Here is a 26,522-nt window from a genome sequence, read left to right as displayed (position 1 = left end):
CATGGGATCTATTTGTTAGTTATGGGTGAAGACAGCGAAATGTCCCTTGAAGAGGCGCAAAAATATAGTTTTATTGTTCCCTGTGCAAAGAATTTCAAATGATCAAAATAATTGAACTCAATCTCATAATTGTAGCTATGCTTAGCTTGTGTAATTTTGAGAAGTTATTTTTGGAAATATTGGTAAGAATTTATTTCACTTTTTTCTCAAATTAGAATTTCTAGAATAATTTAAAGCTGTTTCTTCTAAGAAGAACACATACAAATTTAATTTTATAGATGTCGTTGTCATCACGTATCTAAAAGTGTCAGCCAAACTTTCACAAAGTACTCGGACCTATTATAAGAATTGATGTATATGTTACTTATTATACAAAAAAAGTTGATATTATAGGAAGAAAAGTGTTGGATGATGGAGTTTTTTTCCCCACTTGGTATTCCGGTTTGAGCCCGATTAATCCGGATTCGTGTTGAGAAGTCTCATTTGTTGTGTGAAGCGCTCCCTATACAAGCTGTGACTACATACTTAGCGCTCAAACCCGATATTTATTAAGGATGGATGAGTATTTATCACTTCACCATAACCTAATTTGATGGTATGAAATTATTATATTGAGACTTGTTCAAATAAACAATGTCTTCCTCTTTAATAATTTTAACAAAATAAGATGAGAAAATATATTCATAAAGACCAAATTGATCCTTGTTGCAGATATGTATTTGCCGGCAGTTTACAATGTTTTAGTTGAAGATTTCATTCCTTTTTCTCTAAAATTTAAAGCTGTGAAAACTGTTTATGATAACTCAAAAGATATAAAAACTAAAAGAAAAAGATGGTTTCTATGCATCCAACACATCCAGCAAGCTGTGATTAGACGAGCATCACAATTTATTTATATATTTATTTTGTAGAGGAGTTAATCCAAAATTTATCTTTTCTACGTGCAATTCAATTTAGTAGGAAGATTACAAATCACAAGCCAATAAACAAATGTTAATGGATGCCAATAATTTTCTCTTACGAGGCCCCACGTAGCTAGTAGTGTTACCTAATTGGTCAAATTTGAACTAATAATATACAGAATAAAGTGCTTGCTTTCCCCCTGAAAAGAATTTTAATTAGATTCTGAAACTGTTTGACCAAAAAATCTTGGAGTGCATGTTGTTCAAGTGGTGATGGATTTGGTAAACAATTTTTTTTTTGGTAGCATGAATATATATCTATGATGAAAACAAGTGCAATGAATTAGACAAAACTTATGGAGTATAGCTGGTTATATTCTTATTTGTTTCAAATTAAAGATTAATTAAGCATATACAACAAAGAAAAGAGAAGAAATTATCAAATATAAGGTTACGTTCTTGATGAGAGCAAAATACTGACGAACGTTTCATGGTGTGTTGAGAAACGATGATGATGCAGACATAAAGTGGAACAGCAAGGGCTAATTATAAATTAAAAAGCTTAATTAGGAGAAGATGTTTAGTTAAATGAATGGGATTGTAGATTAATCCTACTGCTAAGCCAGAGTCCAAGTGAAGAATGCACTCAATTAGTGGAATGTTTAGTAGATTTAATTAGACTACTTTTCACTTCAAACGCATAATGTAGTACGAATATAGTAATTTATATAGTTACCTGCCCCTAGTATATCATTTCTTAGCTAGCTACTACCCTGCAGCCATTGTAAAGGATACTTGTAAGAGCTGAAAGATAATATTTCTTCACAAACTTTAGTACTACTCACTATATAAATAAGTACGAGCCAGGAATGTGTGTGCATATTTTCCCAGCTCCAAACTTCATTTTCCATAATCCATCTTCTCTTCTGTAAATTATTACTCATCCACTCGTTGAATCTCATTTCTCCTCATTTACGAGCCATTTACCACAACAGTATCCTTAATTTTCCTGTAAGAAAGCATTTGTTCCTTGATCTCTATGATATTTTATAAAACTCTATATGGATTTTGTCCTCGGTACTGAAAAACGAAAGATATTTTCTTCTTATAGCATTGTTAAGGTTGGCTACCATTGATTGATCAGATATATAAATAGTTAGAGATGTGCACAGCGATGAATGAATCTCGAGAAGAAAGTGATGATATTATCAGTATAACAAGTGATGAAATGGCTGCAGCCGCCGCCACCATTGAACAGATGGTAAAACAAAGAGAAGAATTTGTTCGGCCGTCATATTCCTCCTCCCATAGTAGTGCTCTTCAATTTTTCAGACAAGTTCCGATGAATGAGGTACTTTCCTATGGCTTTCTCTCTATCACACACACATAGTGACACATACAGTTCATAAACTACGTGTTCATTTGAATCTAATATTTCTGACACTATAAATAAATATATGATGAATAATAACCAACTAAAATTTTAACAAATATTTTGTTCAGAAATCATAATTCTAAAAGTACAATGAGATTAATGCTAAAAAACTTATTGAACTTATTAACTTTAAATTATGTATTCGTTTCTACCCGTATATAACACAGTCAGACTTAGAAAAAGGAAAATATAAAAGACATAACGCACAGGCAAACACATGAATACGCTCACGTAACATTATGTTAAAAGAACTCCATAACTCCATTTTCTTCATTTGTTTTTTCAAATAACGGCACAAAGAAGCACAAGCATCTGTGTCCGCGCTGATACGACTTGAGCTTTTTCAACTTTTTTTTTTGGGTCAAGAACATAAAAAATCATTTTTGATATAAGATTATAATTTATAGGTAATAGTGAGATTTGAACTCAAGATATTTGTCTATTTTTAACCATGTTGTACTATATCATCTAAAATTAAATTATTATAACAAAAAGTATACTTTTAATTTACTTGACTTTGCCTTCAACATCCTTTATTTAGATAAGATATGCATTGACTATAATTCTATTTAGTTTCTTTTCTATTCTAAGCGACCTCTCCTAGTATAAGAACTAGAGTTCAATGGTAAATTAGTACATTTCTTATCTAGGTTTTTTGGGTTTTTTTTCTTGTGGTTATCACTTTTAATTTGACCAATAACTGGATTTAGTATAGTCAAATTTCTCTATAATAATTATCTTTTATAATAGTATTTCACTATAATGACCAAGTTTTTTTTTAAAATTAATTTTCATGTTATGTTTTGATATATGTTTTTTATAACAATATTTCGCTATGGCAGCTAAAAAATATTTGGAGCAAACTTGGTTGTTATATAAAAGGTTTACTATATAATAAAACTTTACGATCATTTTTTTACATAAGGTGGCAGACGTACTAATCTTTGTTTTTCCTTTTTGTTTTTGATCAAGTTTACTTTAACGATACTCCCTTTTTTCGTAGACTATGAGTCAATCTAATTGAATGGTTCATCTAAACACATTCACAGTTTTTGTTTTCTTTTAACTTTTAATAATTAAATATCCTTTTTGGTTTATGCATGGGTGATAAATGCATGAGAACATAAATGCATGAAAAAGATTATAGAGAAAAAGTTGCCGTAATTCTCTTTTTCTTTATTTTTTTACTTACTCATCGAATGTGTTACCCAATGATTCTTTTGGGCATTTTAATTACTAATAGTGTTTGCTACTAATTATAGATATCTAATTAGTCTTTTTCTTTGTAAGTCTTGAATATTGATACTCAATGTTTCTTTTAGTGCGTTCAAAAAGTACATCCTTTTATTTGTAAAGCAATCTTGACGATTTACGCAATTTGCTAAAAGTCTTCTATTAGGCTTGTGTATGACTTTGTCAAATAACTATAAGTAATCGTTGTCATATTATCTCAAAAATTAGGTAATTGTTAATTATGGGTAAGTTCTTCCGAATACACCCTTTATATGTGTTTGTGGTTTTTATGCAAAAGATAATACTCCACTACTGATGTGAGAATTAGTGACAAGGAGACAATTTTGTTTTCCTTTTTAGGATAAAAAGATTGACAAGAAGGTAAATTTCTAAATAAATGACTCCGTTACGTGTTTCTAACCTAAACAAAATCATTGTCTAGTTTGTCTGCCTAGCTAGCTAGAAAAATTATTTTAACAAGCTACTAACTGAAAATTTGACCTATAATGACTCTGATGTCTCCTGTAATTCATTCATATTAATCAATTCACTAAAGTATAGCATGTTGAACTAGTCACTGCAACAAAATAATAAAATAGTAGTTATTTCGATTTATCCGTTTAATTAGCTATTCTCTGCTATACCAGTACTCACCAATTATTACATCAAATGCTAGCTTCTTTTACCCATTGAAACATGCTAATGTAAATGGTGATTAGAGATGGATTTAGAATTTTAAGTTATTTATGGGCTTTGAACCACAATTTTTTTACTTATTGGGTCATAATAGATTTTCTTGTATATATTAAGACAATTTCTTAATACAATTATGTTAGGATTGAAATAATCAGATGTCATGCAGTAGCTAACTAAGCAAATCTTGAATGATGATAAATCAGATAACAAAAGAGAAATATACAAAAAGAGACACAACTATTTAACGTAGTTCTGTCTATTGACCTGCATCCACAAGCGAAAATGATCAATCCCCTATATAAAAGAGAGTAAAATATCGAGAGAACAACCTCACAAAGAGACACACACAAGTGACGTACTAACACTTGTCTCAAAAAATCTCCTCATAAACAAGACTCTCAAATCCCTTACGACAACATTGTGGATTCTCCTAAATGAGAAGGAAGGATTCTTAATTTATAAAAGTCCAAAATCTTTTCCTCCAAGAAAAAATACTAATCAAATATGGAAGAATTATATTTTCCTTTTCGTAAAAAGTAAAATCAATTATGGTAAATATGTTGCCCTTCCTTTAAGAGATAGAAAAATTAAATATGGTAAAAAAAAAATAGTACAAACACCTAACAGTTCTCCTCTTGACCTGAATTTTCTGACAACATAAACTTGATCCACCTTCTTCATATAACTTTCAACGGGTCGCATCTCCAAATCTCCACCATAAAGTTTCTCTTAACGTGAGTAGCACTTCAGTCAAAATTTTCAGACAAAAATCATGATTACCGTCAAATAGGTTGCGACTAGAACTACACCCGCCTTGATGAATATGTTTTGAACCTCGCTCTAATACCACTTGTTAGGATCGAAATAATTAGTGTTATTCAAAAGCTAACTAAGCAACTTTGAATAATGATTAAATAGACAACAAAAGAGAAATATACCAGAAGAGACACATCATTTAATGTGGTGCGATCTATTGACCTATATCCACAAGTGGACATGAGCAATTCACAAAATAAAAGAGAGTATAAAATATCGAGTTAACAACCTAAAGAAGAGGCACATACAAGTGACATATTAACACTCGTCTCACAAATATTTTCCCTAAACAAGACTCTCAAGCGCCTTAAGGCTACATTGCAGAAGTTACTAAATGAGAAGGAAAGATTTTCAATTTATTGAAGTCCAAAATCTTTTCCTCCAAAAAAAGAGGACTAGCCAATATTGAATAATTATATTTTTCTTTTCGTAAAAGGTAAAATCAATTACCGTAAATATTTTGTCCTCCATTGAAGAGATAAAAAAATCAAATATGATAAGAAAATTTGAAGAAATATCTAATAATTTATAGGGTTTGAAACTAAAATTACTTAATTTTACCGAACCCGTAATTTCTATTGTGGCTCCGCCCCTATGGTGCCCCGAAACCTTCTTTTCAAAATTGAGATGTACACTGCCTCATTAAACAACGTAAAATACCCATACGGGGTAATGAGTATAGGTAGACACATTAAACTACACTAGTCTGGGTGGAATCTAACTTTTCACCAATATATATATATAATAGTAAGTGTATCAAATGGAAAAAAGTGACTTTGTTTCTTCTTCCTTTCTTTTTCAAGTCCTCTATAATATGTAAATCTTTTACGTCCTTAAATTAGTCAAAAAGAAAGGCTATTTTACTAAGGAACAGAAAGGATGACATTTATATGTGGGCACGTGCTTATGTGCATCCATGTTCAGGTTTTGGCACGCTTTCTCTTAATTAATTTCTTCAAATTTTAATTCTTTTTGTTTGATAATAAAGCACTTCTAGTTTCGGAATACTAAACATAATTAATAATTGTAAAATTTAGCTTTGCGACATGTACAATGATCAGTGGCAATGACCAATAGTATGTACAATTGTAATATATATCGGAAGATTTGATTATCTTTAAATCATTTTACCCTTCTATTTAGTGTATTCTTGAGTGGATTTAGTTACATACACCACTAGTAATAAAAAAAAAAAACACTATTAGCCGAGACGAAGCCAAAATTTAAAGTTTATTGGTCTGAACTTACCCCCCTGAGCTTATAGCATGTATTGGGTACACAAATTAAATATTTATAAATCTAATGAATTTTCTAATACAAATAATGATCGAAGCAAAAGTTATTGGATTCATCCGTACTCGTATCTAATACTCTAACTCCACCTCTAAGTATCAACATAGTTTAACATATGAGGAATATTTACCATTTTTACGGGGTAACCACATAATGCTTATCATAGAAATTTATATTATTAATCTAATTGTATTTATATTTTTATATTGTTATTGCATTGAACTTGAACTCTTTTTTAATATGTTGAGTGAACCTTGAAAATACAGGTGAGTGGAGAACTACTCTTGCTTGGGAAAATTGCATGTCCAGTGGCCTTAACAACATTGCTGTTGTTTTCAAAGAACATTATATCTATGCTTTTCTTGGGTCATATGGGCAAAACAGAGCTAGCTGGAGGTTCACTAGCAATTGGGTTTGCAAATGTAACGGGCTATTCTGTAATGAAAGGGCTTTGTATGGGTATGGAGCCCATTTGTTCCCAGGCTTATGGTGCCAAAAGATGGTCAGTTCTAACCCAAACATACATCAAAATGTTTTTACTCCTCTTAGCTGTGACAATTCCAATCACATTTCTGTGGTTAAATGTTGAACCTGTCTTCCTTCGACTAGGCCAAGATCGAGTCATTACAAAAGTCGCCAAAGGTTACTTAATTTTCTCTATACCCGAGTTACTTGCTAGCGCGCACTTGAATCCTTTGAGAGCATTTTTAAGGACACAGTGCATAAATACACCAGCTACTTTAGTAGCTACATGCTCAACGATTTTGCACCTTCCGATTACCTATCTTCTTGTAACGTATTTGAATTTGAACGTGAAAGGTATTGCGTTGGCTTCTGTTTTATACTCACTGAACATGAACATTGGCTTGTTACTTTATTTGGTTCTGTCCAAAGTTGCAATTAAACCATGGGCTGGTGCTACATTTATCTCAACTTTCAATGGGTGGCGTCCGTTGTTGAGTTTGGCTTTGCCTAGCCTATTTTCCGTGTGCTTGGAATGGTGGTGGTACGAAATTGTTCTCTTCTTGAGTGGCTTATTGAATAATCCTGATTCTTGCGTAGCTGCTATGGGAATATTGATACAAACAACAGGGACAATTTATGTGTTCCCATTTTCACTAAGCTTGAGTATATCACAACGTGTTGGTCATGAATTAGGGGCTGGTAACCCTGACCGTGCTAAATTAGCAGGACTCATTGGTATCTTCGTGGCACTTGCTTTTGGGTTCACCGCGTTTGGTGTAAGCGTCGGGGTAAAATCAGTATGGGGAAAATTGTACACGAACGAGCCAGAAATACTTGCGTTAATTTCAGCAGTGCTTCCAATCCTGGGATTAGCTGAAATCGGAAACGCTCCTCAAACAGCAGCATGTGGTGTGCTAACTGGCTCTGCAAGACCAACAATGGGTGTAAGAATAAACTTAGCAGCATTTTACATAGTTGGACTACCATGTGCTTGTGTATTTGCTTTTAAACTCAAGATTGGCTTTAAGGGATTATGGTTAGGTCTTGTGGCAGCTCAATTTGCTTGTGTATGTATGATGGTGTATACATTAATGCAAACAGATTGGAAACTTCAGGCAAGAAGAGCAGAGGAATTGACCAAGGCAGCTTCAGACAAGGATGATGATTCTGGAACCAACCTAGTACCTTAAAATATTACGTACATGCGATGCTATGTTGAAGTGTGTGGCTTCATTCTTTTTCATGTACCAAATTCGCGGAATTAGCTGCCCTGACGCCTTCCTGAAGTGTGCGTCCATCTCATCTAAAAGTTTAAGTTATTACTGAGAACATGCTTTTAACTATTTAGTTATATTGTGTCTCACATATTTGACTTATCCCAGTATAAAATGTTTTTCTTTGTCTCGAGAGAATCCAAGGTATTAGAAGGGAGAATATAGAGAAACCAACCGTGTGACATTTCATTTTTTATTTTTTGTTAACATGAGTTTGGGAGTTAGAGGGTTAATTACAGTTTGTAATAGGTACCACAAAAACAAAAGTGTATATTTTCTCCTCAATTTTGAATTGAATATGTTAGATGCCTGCATGTCTTTATCATGGATGTTATCCCTTTGATAAAGATCGCCAATATATGTGCGAAAAAATGGAAGGTTCGATGGCTACTATCACCTACATTATTAACTGCTTCTTTAATCTTGATTCACTTGATAATTGGCATTTGGACAATTTTTTGTTAGAATTGAAAGAAAAAAAATTTAATGTTAAAAAGTGTATTGCCTTGCTTGGACAACTCCAGTTGAAGTTAAAATAGAAGTATCTGTTTTCCAACTTCAACAGTTTCAATATAAACATAGTAATTTCATAGAGAAATAAAGCTTTTGGTCTTTCAAGAATTTTTATGGGATGACCTTCTTAAGAATTGTTGTTTGACTTTTGATCGTGTTAAGATGTCACGATCTAAAATCCCACCTAGTCGTGATTGCACCTAACTCTAACATGCTAGGTAAGCCAAATAATAAATAACATAACTCGAATGAAAAATCATATGTGAACAATAAATAAGATGGCGAAAAATTCATACAACTATCCCAAGGATTGATAATACTAATCATGAGCGGTTAAAATTTGAATTACAACGTTGAAATAAGAAATACATTATCTGTTTGAAAGTTACAAAATAGAAATACAAATCTGCACTACCATGGACTATATGATGGTAGATAGCTGCAACATTGAAGTCTTCAATGCTTGCCCTCGAACTCCGCAGCCGCTTAGCTTCAAAATATCTGCACGTAAGGTGCAGAAGTATAGTATTAGTGCAACCGACCCCATGTACTCAGTAGGTATCTTGATTAATCTCGGTAAAGTAGTAGCGAGATTTTTAAGTCAAAAGATACTCACTTAAAATTTACCTGTGCAGATAATAAGCAAGAAATAAGGGAAGAGATATGACGAAAAATAGTAAGAGCATCAATTAAAGAACTAAGGAGCAAGTTAGCAGACATGGCAAAAAAAAAGACATAACCTTATGAATCATTTCCACAAAGGAAACAACAAAACAACAACAACAACAACAATAATAATAATAACAACAAAAAACCCAGTGTAATTGTAACGATTCAATCGGTCGGTTTGAACATTGGTCTTCCGTTTGATGGTTTGATATCTTGAGTAGCTTCATATGATGTATTCCGACTTGTGTGTGTGGTTGGTTTCGATGTTTGAGAGATTCGAGATTGATTTGGAAAAGAAAATTTCATTTTTGGAGGTTTAAAGTTGAAGAGTTGACCAAAGATTGACTTTTGTGTAAATAGTCTCGGATTCGTATTTTGATTGTCCAATAGGTTCGTATGGTGATGTTGAACTTACGCGTATGTCCAAATTCGTATTTGGATATTTCTAGAAGGTTTTGGCTATGTTTGGCAAAAGTTGGAAATTTGAAAGTTTGGAAAGTTCATAGGTTTGACCGAGAGTTGACTTCGATGCTATCGGGTTTGGATTATTGTTCCGGGAGTTGGAATAGGTTTGTTATATCATTTGAACTTGTGTGAAAAATCTAAGGTGATTTCGAGTTGGTTATACGTGGTTCGACATGAGTTTTGAAAGTTGGAAGTTTGATTAATTCATTAAGCTTGAATTTAGGTGCGATTCAAGGTTTTGATGTTATTTTGTGGGATTTGAGGCTTCGAGTAGGTCCGTGTTATATTTTGGGATTTGTTGGTATGATTGGATGGGGTCCCTGAGGACTAGGTGTGATTCGGGGTAATTTCGGATCATTTTTGTGATGTTTGGAGCTGATGGTTTCTGATGCCTCAAATGTTTTTCGCAATCGCTGTCACGACCCGAAATCCACTAGTCGTGATGACACCTAACCCAATCCGTTAGGTAAGCCAAACAACAATTACACAATTCTAATAGAGATAAATAATAACTTATTAAGTGAAACACTGAACTTCTATACATTAACCCAAGAATTGGTAGTACAAGTCATGAGCCACTAAGACTTGAATTTATAAAGCTGGTTTGAAAATAAATACAACATCTATTTAAAATATACGTAAACAGATTACAAATCTAAAGCTATCAAGGATGAGATGTAGCGATATTTAGAAAATAGGTACACCTTCAATGACAACTTGCGACATACACATCAGCATCAACTCCAAGATCTGCACGCAAGATGCAGAAGTATAGTATGAGTAAAATCGACCCCATGTACTCAACAAGTAACAAACTTAACATCAAATTGAAAGCAGTGACGAGTTCAGAAGATGGTCAGAGTCCAACACCAATAGCCAATAATAATTCATAACAATATAGTGAAGACAGTAAGAGTAAATAACTTAAGAGATATAATGCTCAACTCCTTCACAGTTACGGGAAACTAGACATGATTTTCAAGTATAATAGTCAAAGTCCAAATCTTATCACTAAAATTAATTTAACATGAGTTTATCAAAAGAACTGTGTTTTTCCAATTCACAACATCAGATAAGACTTTTCATTTACCAGTTAGCATGAGAAAAATGCATCTCTATGCCCACATGTCAATATACATGTCAAGTCATCAAATGTCAGACTGCCGTCTAGCATGAGAAAATACATCTCTATGCCTACATGTCAAATGTATATTTCAAGTCATCAAATGTCATATTACCATCTAGCATGAGAAAAATACATCTCTATGCCTACATGTCAAATGCACATGTCAACTCAATATCATCACAGTTAAACCATCATGAATAATCACACTTAGCATGCTCACGGTGCCTGGCACAAGGGCCCTCATCATCACACACAGCTACACTCTGTACGGGTGCCTGGCATAAATGCCCCTCACCAAAGCACATATATATATCACTGTGCCTGCGCTCACTGCCGTCATGTCAGACTCCGGAGGGGCGGATCCTGGCCCAAGCGCTAATCAATATCACATAGCCTAATCGTGGGGTCTGGTGCACGCGTAGCCTCAAAATCAGTACTACTTAGTCCAATGAGGGGCCTGGCGTACGCATCACCTCAATATCAATATAACTGTTGCAGCGTGAAACCCAATCTAACATAACTCACAATACGGCTCTACGGCCCACATCAGTCATCAATCCGCTTAAGTCTCCATATGTCAACATATCACAAAAACATAATCAAATTATATAACACGGAATATCACAATGTGCCTCAAATACAGCTTAAACACGTGTCAAGTTTAAGGACACCAATAACATGTGAGATAGTATATCAAAAGTACACAGAGACAGACATATAATATGCCGATGAAACTATCATGAATGTACAATATGACTACGGCTAAGGCAAATAGCTCAACATGGAGAAAATATCCATATCATGTCTCAAACAATTAAGTAGGTGGCCTAGACATGATTTCTAGCATGAATAATATCTCACGTAGTCATATAAATGGAGAAAACATGATACCAAAGAAGTATGATAGAAAAACAAGGCACATAATAGCCTAAGAACTACCTGGATCATGAGTACCTCCGTGCATGCACACACGCCCGTCACCTAGCACGTGCGTCACCCACAACCCATCTTAAATATCATAGTTCTCAGGGATAATTACTCTCAAATTCATGTTTAGATATGTACTTATCTCGAACAAGCCAAATAAATACTGAGCAAGACAAATAATACTATAGAAATGCCATCCTGCACGAACCAACCTCCGAACGGCTCGAAACTAGCCAAAAGCAACTCAAAACATCAAACCGTGCCATAGGAACGATAAATGTCGAATCTTTAATCAAGTACTCAAATTCAACCAAAAAGTCAACCCAAGCCAACACCTCGAAACCCGAAAAAACTCAAAACTCCTGACAATCCATTCGAATACAAGTCCAACCATACTAATTTCACTCAAATCCAACTCCGAATCGATGTTCAAAACCAAATTATTCACTTTAGGAAAGTTTTGACAAAAACCAACAATTTCTCTTTTAGAATCATGAATTTAATGCCAAAATCGAAGATAGAATCATGTAATATAATCAAAACCGAGTAAAAAAATACTTACCCCAACCCATGTGGTGAAAATCCCCTCCAAAATCACCCAAATCCGAGCTCTATAACTCAAAATGTGATAAAATGAGCTCAAGGTCCGAAATAGAGTACTTATAAGCATTGCCCAGGCAAACCCTTCGTGATGGCGGGCCACACTTCGTGATCATGAAGAACAAAGATAAACTCAGATAGAAAATACGCTTAGCGTTCGCGAAACTACCCTCGCGAATGCGATGAACACATGTACCACAACTACGTGAACGCACCCACGACCTCGCGAACACGAAGACAAAAGTCCCCAGCTCCCCGCTAAACTGCGATCGTGAACCATCTCTTGCGAACGCGAAGAACAAACCTCTCAACCCTTTGCGAACATGCTCTTCCTATTGTGAATACGTTGAATGAACAAAAATCATCTCCCAAAACACTACGCGATCGCGTCCTCACCTTCGCGATCGCGAAGAAGGCTTGAAGCACTAGAACCAGAAGAAAACCAGTAATGCCAAATAGAGACAAAATGGTTCGGAATCACTCTAAGACTCTCTTGGGCCTCTCGGGACCCCGTCCGGACATACCAACAAGTTTCAAAACATAACGCAGACCTACTCGAGGCCTCAAATCACACATAACGACATCAAAATCATGAATCGCACTTCAAATCAAGCTTAATAAACTATTTCAAATTTCGAAATTCCAAACTTGCGTCGAACACGTCTAAACAACTTGGAATCACCTCAAATATTACACATAAGTTCCAAATGACATAACAAACCTATTCTAACTCTTGGAACAACAATCCAATTCGATAACATTGAAGTCAACTCCCTGTCAAACCTATGAACTTTCCAAATCTTCAAATTCTCAACGTTCGCCCATTAGAGCCAAAATCTTCTAGAAACATCCAAATGCGAATCCATGCATAAGCCCAAGTCCAAAATTACCATCCTGACCTAATGGAATCGTCAAAACTCCGATCCGAGATCAAATACACAAAAGTCAAACTTGGTCAACTTTTTCAGCTTAAAGCTTTTAAAATGAAAATCATTCTTCCAAACCAGCCCCGAATCACTCGAAAATCAAAACCAACGATACACGCAAGTCATAATATACCATACTAAGCTACTCAAGACCTCAAACCATAGAACGAAGTGCAAATGCTCAAAACGACCGGTTGAGTCGTTACATTCTCCCCCACTTAAACATACGTTCGTCCTCGAACGTGCCAAAAGTCGTAACAAAGCCATCAAATCACTGAATCAACTCACCATACATATACCCATCCATGTAAGCCTGGCGACACAACATAACTGAATATCCTTACCTCAACCTTAGTCCATAAGCTTTAGAATCAAATCTCCAATATTCGGAATCCATTACAAGACCCAATTCTTGCATCTGAACACTGAGAAAGTCTGAAAAAGCTGCATCAAGCCATAACCACAACCCAAGATATAATCACATGATATACCACATAACTCCGATACTCATAGCAATAACCTCTGACCACAATAGTTGCTAAATAACAAACCTCATCTACACTAAAACATAGTTTTGAACCTTTGTACACTACCAATAATGAAAGAAACACGTAGATACTCATAACCCCTCATCAGATAAACAAGTCATGGAGCTCTCTCTCCCGATAAAAACCATGGAAAAATTCTATGCTAACTAGAGACGTTATTTTTCCAAACATACCTTAGTCAAATCTGATAGCACTCATTCCAAGTCTAATAACCTCATCTCATCCAGTACAAGCTGCTCGACTGATACATCACACCAGCACCACCTCGAGCCACATACCGTGCAATCCGTGCACCAAACAGGCAATAACTCGAATGTACCCAATGATGGAAAGAGAATCGAATGAGAGAACCATCCCGCAAGCTCAACAAATACCACCGCAAAGCGCAATGCTATAAACCTGTTACATCCCTCATTTTCGTACGTTAAAGTTTCGTCGTAAGCTAATCAACATAAGCTCGGGAATGAGATTATCTTGAGATTATAAGTATTGTGCTATTTTAAACAAGTGATAAGTTAATTCGTGAAGGTGAGAGGGTAAACGAATCAAAGAAAATGAGTTCCGTCAAAGTTTGGCAATTTGGGGATAAAATACGGTCCAAGCTATAATACCCCGTATTCATGGAATAGTACCATACAAGGTACCACATGACCATGGTAGTAAGGTGTATAAGGTAGGATAAAAGTGAGTAGTATTTTAAGTAATTTGAGATAATTCTTAATTATATGGATAATTAGATAATTATTGATTTTTAGTAGGAGATTAATTAATTAATCAAGATTTTTGGATAAGCCTAATGGACATTAACGTGGCAGCCAAAGAACTTAGATAAACATGACTCTTGAATTCATATAAAATGTGGCAAAACTTGGAAAAGTCCTTGGCCAACTAAGCCACAAGTGGGCCCACACCCACTTAGTAAAAGACTTCTCAGAAAAATCAAGAAAAGGATGCTTGAATCAAAACACAAGGCAACGGATGGAGAAGCTCATAAGTTTGAGAAATCTTATAAGACTTCTCCAAATTAAGTAACGTGAGGATTTTTCCTAACATCTTCAACCAATTCATACAAGGATTCCAACGTTAGCAACGTGAATTCAACGATATTTCAACGAGATTTCTTGAAACAAAAATTCCAATGAGATTTCTTAGCACCTTAGCAACGTGAGATTTTGCAATTTTAAGGGAGTACGGTGCAATCTTTCTCAAGAATATCATACGGATTTTTCCCCTACTTCGATCCACCGTTACGTGAATTGCCACAATTGGCGTGTGTTAGAGGGAATGTCAAGAGAATCGGTTCAGGTATGTTAAGGCTATCCCTTCTTTCTTTTGGCATGATCTGTACAACACAAACGAAACGAGCAAATGCACAACTTTCATAAAGGACTCTATTCATAGAAATGCTAGGGGTGTCTATATTCTTAATTCCCCATGTGTCTTATTATTCTATCATCTGTTCATGGGTCTCAGAAAATACGTAAGTTGATAAAGTTTATTTCATGATTTTAATCAAAGGCATAATGGTTTTATGACATTCCGAAATATTTTATTAACGTACTTCTCATGCATTGCATTCATTTATACATGTACATTGACCCATGACCAGATGGCGTTATATACGCGTATATATGTATATATATGTATATGGGATATGGGAGAAGGTTACGGCGTTATATACGCATCACTACCTGATCAGTTGGTATATGTTGATGATGTTTCCCACAGTGGCCGAAATGATATAACGGGATGCCCTCAGAGGCTTGATGATGTTATGAACGCATATATCTATGCATGGTATGACACTTATACACATATGCATAACATTATAATATTAAATGATTCAAAGAGCTATTCAGATATACATGTTGAGTCTTTTACTCCATGTTTCTCTCATGTCTATTATTTACTAATTTCATTCCTTACATACTCGATGCATTATTTGTACTGACGTCCCTTTGCCTGGGGACGCTGCGTTTCATGCCCACAGATCCCGATAGATAGGTCGAGAGTCCTCCAAGTAGGCTATCAGCTCAGCGGAAGGTGTTGGTGCGCTCCATTTTCTCCGGAGTTACTTGTTTGGTCAGTATGTTTTAGATGTGTATTGTTTGGTATGGCGGGGCTCTGTCCCGACCCTTATGACAATCATGTATTCTTAGAGGCTTGTAGATAGATGTCATGTACGTAAAAGATTGTATGGCCTTGTCGGCTTATGTTCAGTGTACGAATGGTTATTTTGGTCTTATATGCCCGTATGTCTATGTATAAGTTGGTATTACATGTTGTATTCTACTTATCCCACGGCAGCCTCTCTGGCTCAGCTATCTATGATAGTATGATACTAAAAGATACGTTATGTCGGTACTCGGTTGAGAAAGGCACCGAGTGCCCGTCGCAGCCCATCGGTTTGGGTCTTGACAAAAGTGGTATCACAGAAGTTCTGTCCTAGGGAGTCTACAAGCCGTGTCTAGTAGAGTCTTGTTTATGGGTGTGTTGTGCACCACACTTATAGGCAAGAGGCTACAGGGCATTTAGGATTGTCACTCTTTCTTCTTACTCTAGATCGTGTGGTAGAACTCAGTTGTAAGAACTCAATTTCCTAAACTCTATCTTATTCATAATACGACGATGCCTACATCTAGAAAGACAGTTGGTACGAAATTGGATGTAGCTGTGGAAGAATTGAGTCAGAGGAACTCGATTTCGTCATTCTTATGATGGATAAATGTGAGGTCTTCAGCAGAATATGTGTGTACTAAGACGTGTAAGCTTCTTGATAAGGAGCCTTAAGGCAAGAATATCTACCCATATGGTGAAAAGCAATGAGAGATTTAGAAGGTAGATACAAGTTTCAACAAGTAAAAGAAGCAAGGTGAAGAAGGGTACAAGGTACCCACTTAGTAAAGATGAACAATATCTACAATTCAGGAAGAGAGATATAAGCATTTTGAGTTGCCTTCAACAGTAACAGAGGTATGTATAATTGGTCACACCCATTTTAGTTATGCCCTATGAGGGCTAACAAGTGTAGTTTAATAAGAAGGATGGGATATCAGGATCCGGCTGGGGTTAGAGTAACCCAAAATGGTGAATGGATTGTTTGTGTTAGTTGACATTTCCGAAGGATATTGCAAAATAGTACAGCTAGATATGGGTACTACAAAGATAGGAACTGGAAGCCTTGAAGGGATAAATATTACCTTAGTTTGACTCGTGTCCCTAGTAGAGTGAGAACGTTAAGCAACCCGAAGAGCCATTGGATGGAGCTAAAAGCAAAAGAATGTCTTGTTCGAGTTTTCAGAATAAAGTGATAGACATAAATGTTAGCAGGGAAATAAGAAGAGAGTTAATGAAGCATTATTAGTAAGATGTGATACATGGATAACAACGGTAGATAAAAAAGATGACAGTATTACAGAGTCTATAGTCAAGTGAAGGAAAAGACGAGAGGTGACAAGCCTTGAGACAACAAAAGAATATAGGCCATAAAGTCATGTCCTCATTTTGAAAAATAAGTTTGTGACTCTAACGTGATTACCAAAAGGAAAAGTTAGCCATTGGATGGGCTGGTGAACAAGATAAACTAAACATGAATTAGGGATTGAGTAATTGGATAATAGTCGGCATCATAAGAATTTCAGATTTCGTTTCGGCGATAATAGAGTGGACAACAGAAGAAGATTCATGAGAAATTCAGAGAGTGATCATTCAGTAAGATGCTTCCCTAAAGCAAGCAATGGTTAAGCTTAAGGGACTGCATGTTCTAGTTATACTTAGTGTTACCCTCGCGAGTAAGAAATTTTGTTATCCTTGGTATAGAAGGATTACCGCAAGGTGAGTAAGGGTCATCGATGATGTGAAAAGATTCCAAAGATGAAGAGGTAAAACATCTATATGTAGATCATCGTAGCACTAAATCCTAGTACTCCCCAAAAAGGGGGGAATATTGAGTGATGTGGCATGAAGTCAGAATTAAATAGTTCTAGTAATTGTGGAATGGTAAAGGAAGAATGGGATAAAAATGAAAAAGGAATGAGCTTGCACTTACCCAAATCCTACAGATATGCTACAATTCCAGAATATTATGCAAGCACGACGTCAAGGAGAGGAAGTAAGGATTTCTGCCCGATATGTTATTGATAAATAAGGAGCCAGTGCTAGACGTAAGTTAAAACAAAGGAAATAACCCAAGAAAGATTACGCGGAATGTTGATATGAGAATGGGCCAACGAATAGTTAGTAGTTAATTCAGGAAGAGCCTAGTTATGGCGAGACAAGAGGATACAGACAGATCAGCAGATCGTGCAAGATAAACATAGTGAACCGCAACATAGCGAATCCAGTCTCGTAGATAATGATATTGTGATACTTGAGAAATATTCAGATAGGAGTTGGGGTAGTTAAAGGTATCGTATGAGTATTACAGAGATAAAAGAGAGTACCACTCGGAATACAGTCAAAATTTCAGTTTAGAAGCAACCATACGAGCTCAAGGGCGCGAAGGTAAGTAACTAGGGATAATTGTAGGCGAGGAAGGACATCAAAATTTTCATCGAGTATACGATGTAATAGGCTCGCAGCTTTACAAGAGTCAGAGGATCCTCCCTAAAGTACTACAATGAAAAAACTACCTGAGGAAATAAGGAAGAAGGCTTCAACCTAAGCTCAGTGGCCTAAATAGGAAATGGCTTGTATGCACTCCATAAGAAAGTGGCACCTATCGTGACTAATGAACAAGAAGTAAGTAATATTCGAGACCATATGAGTTGCACAAAAAAAAAACTCTGGCATGTGTGGGAACTAAGATAAGCTAAGTATGCACGCAATGAGGGGGCAGAAGGACTAGAAAAAATAATTGCTTACGTTTAAAAAAAACTGAGAAGGAACGAAAGGAATTATTCGATAAATGATCCAGAGTTAGTTACGTTATGAACGCACCTAAGATTTCAGAGTATTATCCATGCAACATGTATGTTGACAATCATACAGTCATAGAAGACTCCGGTATAAGTTAAAAGAAAGAATTGAGCCCAGGGCATAGACAAAGGATTGAATTGTTAGAAGATTGTGTCATGGATATTCCATAGCGCCCATGAAAGGCTAAGGTAATAACTAATACTAGGAGCCGCATATCGGAAGATAGCTTAAGCCTACATGAAGGCTGATCAGAAGGAAGAGGAAACTAAAGAATTACATCAACTCAGTAAATCAGGAGTCTGATTATTGGACCAAGAAAATTTTAGACCTCGTGATTGAGAACATTGCAGGATCACTCTTAAATACAAGAGAGATAGTAAAGTAGGCATATTCTATAACGGCTCTACGATAAAGCCAGTTAGAAGAGTACCAGCCTCATAAGAAGTCAGTGTGAAGCTCTCACCGGATTATGTATGCACCAGAGGTGCAAGTATTACAATAGAGCTTCAAGTTGTCGATGTGAATTATACCTCTATGGAAGGGAGATCATGAAAGAGATAGAAGATGTGATGCGAGATTTTAAGGTAAGTAAGGTAAAGATGAACAACGTACGAGATAATCAAATACAGAAGGTGGTGAATAGTCCATACCTTAGATAGAAGGCTAGAAGCATTGGGATTCAGTATCCACGAAGGATAGCGGTGTCATTAGTGGCCTATCTTCCAGCCTGTGGTTTCTAGGTATCGAGAGGTCTAGTTAAAAGAGTAAAGAAAAGTTAGAGACTATGTGATGTCTCGCTTGATGTTCCAGAATGACATAAGGAAATCTATGATGCAAGCAAGTTTAAGGAAGGTTGCGAGTAGTATAAATAGATATGTGTAGGTTGCAAGCTAAAAGTATGGTAAAGCGATAAGGTTTTAAGAAGCCATTATAAGGAAATGCGAGTGAGAAGGCGACGAGAAGGGATAAGTCCTCGGGATTAAGCCCATGAAAACAAAAAGAGCTGATGGTTTGTCTAAGTTATAGAAAGCTCAGTATAGCATGAATATACTCAAAGGAGTCTAAGACTAGTAGCATTTAGAAGAGATGGAATACTGCCCTGGTAGTACAATGAGGGTGTAATTATGATAGACAAAGGATGACGTTTGGGCCTTCGATTGAGTAATGATTTGATTTCATAGACGATACGGGATTAGAATACCCACACCCATAAGATGAATCACGTTGGGATGCTATGAAATATGGTTATGGAAGTACGGTATCGCCACCAGGTGGGTCAGGAAAATCACTTCAAATATTCCTCGATGCAACGTAAGCTCTAGTGGCAAGGTATTACGTAAGAAGTTTCAAGTTATCAGTGGTAGATTGTAGATCAATATTGAAGTGAATCAATAATGGATGGATAAAAGTTACAAAGTATGAGATGAGATTAGGCCGTCATTCTTTAGATGAACAGTAATAAGGAAGCATTGAAGGACTTGGATTTATACATCTATGATAAAAAGCAACGTGAGTAACCTGGAGTTTGGTAGCAGACCTTAGTAACGATAAATCAAAGTAAGAGTTATGGTACAGTATGACCTACCTAGAGGCAGTAATATCATGCGTTTGGATAGCCAGGTCTATGAAATAAGATTAAGCAATATTCATAAGTTCGACAAAGTGCCGAACAAAGAACTTCAGTATACTTATATATGCCCAGAGGAACATCATATCAAGCTCTGTATATGTTCACAAAGTGAGGCCTAAGGATTGGCTAAAAGCTGGAGGAAAAAGGAGAGAAGATCGCATAGGCGTATTTACAAGGTCAGAGTCGTACAGGTTGTATGATAGAAGATAGCAACAGTTACGAGATTGGAAGGATTCCGACCACAAGTCGTGGTGTGAGAAAGAGGCCTAAAGGGGAAAATGCCCTAGCCTTTGGAATTATTCACAGAATAGTTGCCTAGATGGCAAGGAGAGTACTAAAGTATTCGGAAGACATAAGTCATGAAAATGATAAGTGCATCAGTCAACATTCGAGGACGAATGTTCCAAAGAGGGGAATGATGTTACATTTCGCATTTTCGTACGTTAAAGTTTCATCGTAAGCTAATCGACGTAAGCTTGTGAATGAGATTATCTTTAGATTATAAGTATTGTGCTATTTCAAACAAGTGATAAGTTAATTCGCGAAGGTGAGAAGGTGAGCGAATCAAAGAAAATGAGTTCCGTCGAAGTTTGGTAATTTGGGGATAAAATACGGTCCAAGCTATAATACCCCGTATTCATGGAATAGTGCCATACAAGGTACCACATGACCATGGTAGTAAGGTGTATAAGGTAGGATAAAAGTGAGTAGTATTTTAAGTAATTTGAGATAATTCTTAATTATGTAAATAATTAGGTAATTATTAATTTTTAGTGGGAGATTAACTAATTAATCAAGAATTTTGGATAAGCCTAATGGACATTAACGTGGCAGACAAAGACCTTTTGAATTCATATAAAATATAGCAAAACTTGGAAAAGTCCTTGGCCAACTTAGCCACAAGTGGGCCCACACCCACTTAGTAAAAAGACTTCTCAAAAAAATCAAGAAAAGGATGCTTGAATCAAAACACAAGGCAACATATGGAGAAGCTCATAACTTTGAGAAATCTTATAAGACTTCTCCAACTTAAGTAACGTGAGGATTTTTCCTAACATCTTCAACCAATTCATACAATGATTCGAACGTTAGCAAGGTGAATTCAACGAGATTTCAATGAGATCTCTTGAAACAAAAATTCCAACGAGATTTCTTAGCACCTTAGCAACGTGAGATTTTATAATTTTAAGGGAGTACGGTGCAATCTTTCTCAAGAATATCATACGGATTTTTTTCCTACTTCAATCAACCGTTACGTGAATTGCTGCAATTGGTATGTGTTAGAGGGATTGTCAAGAGAATCGGTTCAGGTATGTTAAGGCTATCCCTTCTTTCTTTTGGCATGATCTGTACGACACAAACGAAACGAGCAAATGCACAACTTTCATAAATGACTCTATTCATAGAAATAATAGGGGTGTCTATATTCTTGATTCTCCATGTGTATTATTATTATATCATCTGTTCATGGGTCTCAGAAAATTCGTAAGTTGATAAAGTTTATTTCATGATTTTAATCAAAGGCATAATGGTCTTATGACATTCTGAGAGATTTTATTGACGTATTTCTCATGCATTGCATTCATTTATACATGTATATTGACCCATGAACAGATAACGTTATATACACGTATATATATATATATATATATATATATATATATATATATATATATGTATATATATGAATACGGGATATGGGAGAAGGATACGACATTATATACGCACCACCACCTGATCAGCTGGTATACGTTGATGATGTTGCCCACAGTGGCCGAAATGATATGATGGGATGCCCTCAGAGGCTTGATGATGTTATGATTGCATATACCCATGCATGGTATGACATTTATACACATATGCATAACATTATAATATTAAATGATTCACAGAGCTTTTCAGATATATATGTTGAGTCTTTTACTCCATGTTTCTCTCATGTCTATTATTTACTAATTTCATTCCTTACATACTCAGTACATTATTTGTACTGACGTCCTTTTGCCTGCGGACGCTGCGTTTCATGCCCGCAAGTCCCGATAGATAGGTTGAGAGTCCTCCAAGTAGGCTATTAGCTCAGTGGAAGAAACATAATACATGAAATAAGCACAAAGGATCATATCCCAACATAACCCTACTACGATGCGTGACCCAATCCATACACCGGTCCACATGGAATACCTCGAGCCATGATTCTCACAATCCACAACCATATGCATATCAACAACTACCACGTGAAGTGCATGACCTTAACTATTGAGAAACGAATAGTACAATATACTGCAAGTAGGAAGACCATGACCAAGGCGCGATCAACCATTCAACTCTCTAAGAACTATCTCGCTTGAATTCCGCCACAAGGCCTAAACGACACTGAATCATGTGTAATAGTCAACAGTCTCACAATTCATCGTAGCATAGAAGAGTAACTCATGGAACATATCAGAACACGAATAAGATCAACTCTAACTAGTGACACACCCCTCAACAATAGCTCTGCTAAGTAACCAAATTCCGACCCGGTGTAGAGTACACATTGTCATTAGGCCTACCATTGGCATCCAATTCAATCCCAATCCTCCCATAATAGGTAGATAACCTCCAAAAAGTCCACATAACATATAAAATCATCCATCAACCTCTTAACATACCTTCACCATTTGTAACCAAGGAATAATCTGCCTCTGAGAACCCTCCTAGTCTCAAAATCCCTAGAAGACAAGAATCACCATATCTGATCCCAACTCCACCACTCGAATGACTTACACATCCCTCATACATGATCATCTCACGAGAAATACTTATATAATTCTTCCGTGCCTCATAGTAAAATCTAAACATCAGCACTCGATCAACCAGGCGAGTATTGTAATACCAATGAAGCATCCGCAAGTCAAAACATAGTGCCCCTTCTAAAATACGTACCCTTCTCGACTGATACCAGATAGTGCCAGCTTTCTTCTAAACATCTGAAATAGGCCATGCTGTCCAAAACCCATGACCTTCCCTTCGAGGCTGAACCGCAACCTTGTACATGCAAACCTCAATCTCATATGACACACCTCATCTATCATGCCATCATATGAAAATACGAGAATTCCATTATCAACTCTGAATCACAGGTAGTATAGACATCTCATCAACCAGAAACCTTACACTTGATCCCGCATCCAAGAGAAAGTCACAACATTCAACATACTCATCATTCCTGTCAAAAACATCCTCCCCAAACAATAGTCAAAATCATCGAGAACTCTTCGAAACTCATTTGCACATAACCAAGCCATAAGAACTGAATCCCTCAAAAACCAAGTTACACAGATCACCAAACCCAAGAGCATTGCCATAACATACCTACAAAGCCTCGCCACACTAAAAGAACCAATAATGTCTATTACCATGCTGATCCAAAACACTACCAAACTGACCTATTTCTTCGAGTTCCTTCCAAATTGCCTTCAAGTTAACACTTCTCCTTGCTAGTACACTATGACCCTTAACCCAACGCTTACCACAAGAGATCCTAGCATGGAACCACATCGACCTAAATCCCATAAGACACTGTATTCCCTTTTAAGCATCCAAAAGTACCACAACCGAGATACCCACTCTGAAGAGACCTTTTGTGAATCTGAAGCTATTTCCTTAATCTCTCTGATACTGAAATGTAGAACCTCTAATTATACCGTAAGTCTTGACATCTTCCAATGCAAATATCAGATGTTAGCCACATATAAATCTAGAAAATCCTCAAATACCACATATGAAGCTTCAACTCATTAGAATCTTCTCGAGAGTCATCCACTCTGCTCAAATCCCCAGCGCACCGACGATACAAGCCGAACGACTTGTACTTCATTAACACAGACACCTCTAGAAGTAACCCATATATCTAAGCAACCGAGTGAATGCCTAGTCCCTGCACACTACCTCCACCATGAATAACAAACCCGAATCACTCTCAGATTTTCATATATCCATAAAGTGTAATACATCATGCATCCAAAAATTTCCTTACTCGAGTTATCCTCGAAATCAACCTCTTCAAGTCATAACCGATCCACAAGTATGCCTCAGACAAAAACTAATATAACACATAACCATTCAATCTAAACGTCGATAGCGGACACACCACTTGACTCGAAGCCATAGAACATAACATCTGATAATCCACAATAACTTTACTCCATAACTTCCATAATCTCGCACTGTAATTTAACTAAGTCCTTCATATGATCATGTAGCACCAGTCATAAAATACCTCAAATCTTCTGTTAAGTGCATATCCATCATCATGACAGTCGCTCAAACTCCTTCAAGCGACCCAAACTCAAATAGTGACACGTGTAACCCACCGGTAGAAAGAAACTCTCCACAGAAACATCATAGGAATCACACTTCCATAGACTACCCCGTAGGTGATAACTCACATACTCAACCTCAAACTGGTATCTCTCTATGACCTCCTCCTGGTCGCAACCACTATGCAATTGCTAAACCCTCCTGAGTCTGAACTCGTCATCAAGACATAAGAATATACTTCGTTCCACAAATGAACAACATGAAATATCCCCAACACACTCATATTTCAAGACTGTATAACACATTGGGACATAGATCAATCATCCATCTTCCTTTAACAACGCAAGCAAAATTCTTCTTGTCCCATCTAACTATCTAAGCACATTCCTCAGTCACATGATACACACCATATAGCTATCCTACCACTCATTGAGCCATCAATCCACTCCTAGGGACTATCGAACATGTAAGTCCAAAAGCACATACTCACACAACCGAAACTACCGAGCCCAAGCCGCGGTCTGAACCTGGCCTCAAGTCCTCCAGACTGGCCCATAACCATAAAACCGAGAACACATCTCGCACCTCATCCACGACATCACAAGATGTCGATACACAGCTGATACTGGATACTCAACATCACATACGAGTGAGTGGAAGGGATTCAAGGAGATAGGCTTCAAGCTGAATCAATGCCGCATGATAAGGAAATAAATATGGGAAATGTTCCTACATGCCCTTTATCCTCTTGAAAATAGTATGGACATCATCATACCGATCCGCAAGACTCTACTAGACACTTGCTCATGACTTGTAGAACCTATGAACCTAGGGCTCTGATACCAACTTGTCACAACCCGAAATACACTAGTCGTGATGGCACCTAACCCAACCTGCTAGGTAAGCCAAACAACAATTACAAAATTTCAATGTTGGTAAATAAGAACTCATTAAATAAAATATTGAACTTCTATATGTTAAGCCAAGGATTGGTAGTACAAGTCATGAGCCACTAAGAATTGGATTTACAATGTTGGTATGAAAATAAATACAACATCTGTTTGAAATATACATAAACAGATTACAAATCTAAAGCTACCAAGGACGAGAGGTAGCGATATCTAGAAAACAGGTACACCTTCAATGCCAGCTTCCGCCATACACAGTAGCATCAACTCCAAGATCTGCACGCAAGGTGCAGAAGTGTAGTATGAGTACAACCGACCCCATGTATTCCATAAGTAACAAACCTAACCTCATGTTGAAAGCAGTGATGAGCTTAGAATATGGTTAGAGTCCAACACCAATTGCCAATAACAATCCATAACAATATAATAAATACAGTAAGAGTAAATAACTTAAGAGATATAATGCTCAGTCATTCACAGTTACGAGAAAGTAGATATGCTTTTCATGTATAAAAATCAAAGTCCAAATCTTACCACTGAAATCAATTAAACATGAGTTTATCAAAAGAACATTATTTTTCCAATTCACAACATCAGATAAGACATTTTGTTTACCAGTTATCATGAGGAAAATGCATCTCTATGCCTACATGTCAATATACATGTCAAGTTATCAAATGTCAGACTACTGCCTAGCATGAGAAAAATACATTTATATGCCTACATGTCAAAGTACATGTCAAGTGGAATACTTTTGACTGGTGTAGTGTTTATCTTACTTGTGATTCAGAGTTCCTAATACTATTCTCATATTTTTTCATATGATGGCATGATGTATATGGTGTACCATGTAGGATTGAGATAGCATGTACAAGGT

General features: G+C 36.3%; 1 protein-coding gene across 1 annotated transcript; it reads left to right on the top strand.

The window, feature by feature from the left end:
* The first annotated feature begins 1,775 nt into the window (after nucleotides 1-1,775).
* On the top strand, nucleotides 1,776-8,387 carry LOC104116873 (protein DETOXIFICATION 53). The gene is made up of 2 exons (XM_009627823.4): nucleotides 1,776-2,253; nucleotides 6,642-8,387. The coding sequence occupies exons 1-2, from the start codon at nucleotides 2,065-2,067 to the stop codon at nucleotides 8,028-8,030; spliced, it is 1,578 nt and encodes a 525-aa protein (XP_009626118.1). The 5' UTR covers nucleotides 1,776-2,064; the 3' UTR covers nucleotides 8,031-8,387.
* Nucleotides 8,388-26,522: the final 18,135 nt, after the last annotated feature.

The sequence above is a fragment of the Nicotiana tomentosiformis genome, chromosome 7, assembly GCF_000390325.3.
Source record: "Nicotiana tomentosiformis chromosome 7, ASM39032v3, whole genome shotgun sequence".
In the NCBI taxonomy this organism is placed as follows: Eukaryota; Viridiplantae; Streptophyta; class Magnoliopsida; order Solanales; family Solanaceae; genus Nicotiana; species Nicotiana tomentosiformis.
The sequence above is the reverse complement of the archived record's forward strand: the minus strand, read 5'-3'. Positions and strand labels throughout refer to the sequence as shown.